Consider the following 1,776-nt stretch of genomic DNA (forward strand, 5'->3'; position numbering starts at 1 on the left):
AAATGGAACCTCCACACACGGGTCATGATCTAGCAAATAAAGTGTTTGAATGTTTGACTGATTGGGGAATTGATAGGAAAATATTTTCTATAACTTTAGACAATGTTACTGCCAATGACCGTATGCAACATATTTTGGGTGAACAATTAAGCTTACAAAATAGCTTATTATGTGGTGGTGAATTTTTTCATGTGAGGTGTTGTGCTCATATCTTGAATCTTATAGTCCAAGAGGGTTTAAAAGTGGCTGAAGTTGCTTTGCAGAAAATTAGAGAAAGCATTAAATATGTTAAAGGGTCAGAGGCAAGGAAAATGGCATTTACTGAATGTGTTGTTCAAGTGAGGGGCATTGATACTAAAGTGGGTTTAAGGTTAGATGTTCCTACTAGATAGAATTCGACTTTTATGATGCTTGAAAGTGGTCTTAAGTATCGTCGCGCTTTTTCAAGTTTCACCTTACGTGATAGAAATTTTAAACATTGCCCAACAACTGAAGAGTGGAAAAGAGCTGAGAGGATGTGTGAATTTTTAATTCCATTTTATAAGATAACCAATTTGATTTCAGGCACATCTTATCCAACCTCTAATGAATATTTTATGCAAGTTTGGAAAATTGAGTGGTTGTTAAGGGATACTCTTAAAAGCGATGACCCCTTAATGAAAGACATGGCAAAAAGGATGATGGATAAATTTGACAAGTATTGGGGTGAATATAGTACCATTCTTTCAATTGCTATGATTCTTGACCCACGAATGAAACTTGAAGCACTCCGGTTCTATTACTCCAAGCTTGATTCTTCTACTTGTGATGAAAAGGTTATTCATATAAAAGGGAAGATGTACAAACTTTTTGAAGAATACGTGAGTGTGAAGTCAATTTCATCTAATGCATCAAGTTCTCAATTCACATGTTCAACAGAAGAACATTTGAACATGGAAGAAGACAAAGAGATTGATCCATATAATGTAAGTATGTCATCATTATGTCTTTGTTGTTTATTATTATGTAATCTTTATTAACCAATTTTTATCTTTGGATTATATTTTTATAGGAATATATCAATTATGTAAGCCAAAATGTGAATGTAACTGGCAAGTCTGAGTTGGATCTGTATCTAACTGAAACACCAGTTGAGCCAAAGTATTTTCCAAAGTTAGATGTTTTGAGCTATTGGAAGGATCGTCAAGAACGTTATCCAAATCTATGTAGACTAGCATGTGAGGTGTTAAGTATTCCAATAACAACTGTTGCTAGTGAGTCTGCATTTAGCATTGGTGGTCACGTGCTTAACAAGTATCGATCTAATCTTCTTCCTGACAATGTTCAAGCACTGATTTTAACTCAAAATTGGTTACATGGATTTGAAAATATTGGTAATGTATTTTTTCACACTTTTCTTTATATCATACCTCTAATTCTAAATTATATTATTTCCTAATAGTTTCTTCTTGATTTTGAAGATGAAGATAATGAAGATGATCAAAAGGAAGAGGAAGTTGTTCTAGACTTTTCAATCCATGACTCCAATGCACGTCATGTGTAGTAATTCTAGGTAAGGAAACAAAAACTTGTAGTCTTCTGCATACTGTCTCTTTTCTTTTAGTCTATTTTATCTTGTTGCATGATTTACGAGTTTGAGAAGAAAATTGGGAGTGGTTATAGTTGTAAGAATCTTCCAAATAGTAATGTCTGGAGAGGTATTTAGCTTGGGTACTTTTATGATTTAAGCTTAATGTATTTTATAATTTTACCTTGAACATTTCACTGTTTATATCA

At 33.1% G+C, this 1,776-nt stretch overlaps 1 protein-coding gene across 1 annotated transcript; it reads left to right on the forward strand.

Annotated features, from left to right (window-relative positions):
- The first annotated feature begins 404 nt into the window (after positions 1 to 404).
- On the forward strand, positions 405 to 1,543 carry LOC146882294 (zinc finger BED domain-containing protein DAYSLEEPER-like). The gene is made up of 3 exons (XM_085667339.1): positions 405 to 965; positions 1,052 to 1,373; positions 1,461 to 1,543. Exons 1-3 carry the CDS (start codon positions 405 to 407, stop codon positions 1,541 to 1,543), a joined length of 966 nt encoding a protein of 321 aa, XP_085523465.1.
- The last annotated feature ends 233 nt before the right edge of the window (positions 1,544 to 1,776 follow it).

The sequence above is a fragment of the Vigna unguiculata genome, chromosome 10 (genome assembly GCF_037176805.1).
Source record: "Vigna unguiculata cultivar grain cowpea cultivar isolate G323 ecotype 2 chromosome 10, ASM3717680v1, whole genome shotgun sequence".
Taxonomy (NCBI): Eukaryota; Viridiplantae; Streptophyta; class Magnoliopsida; order Fabales; family Fabaceae; genus Vigna; species Vigna unguiculata.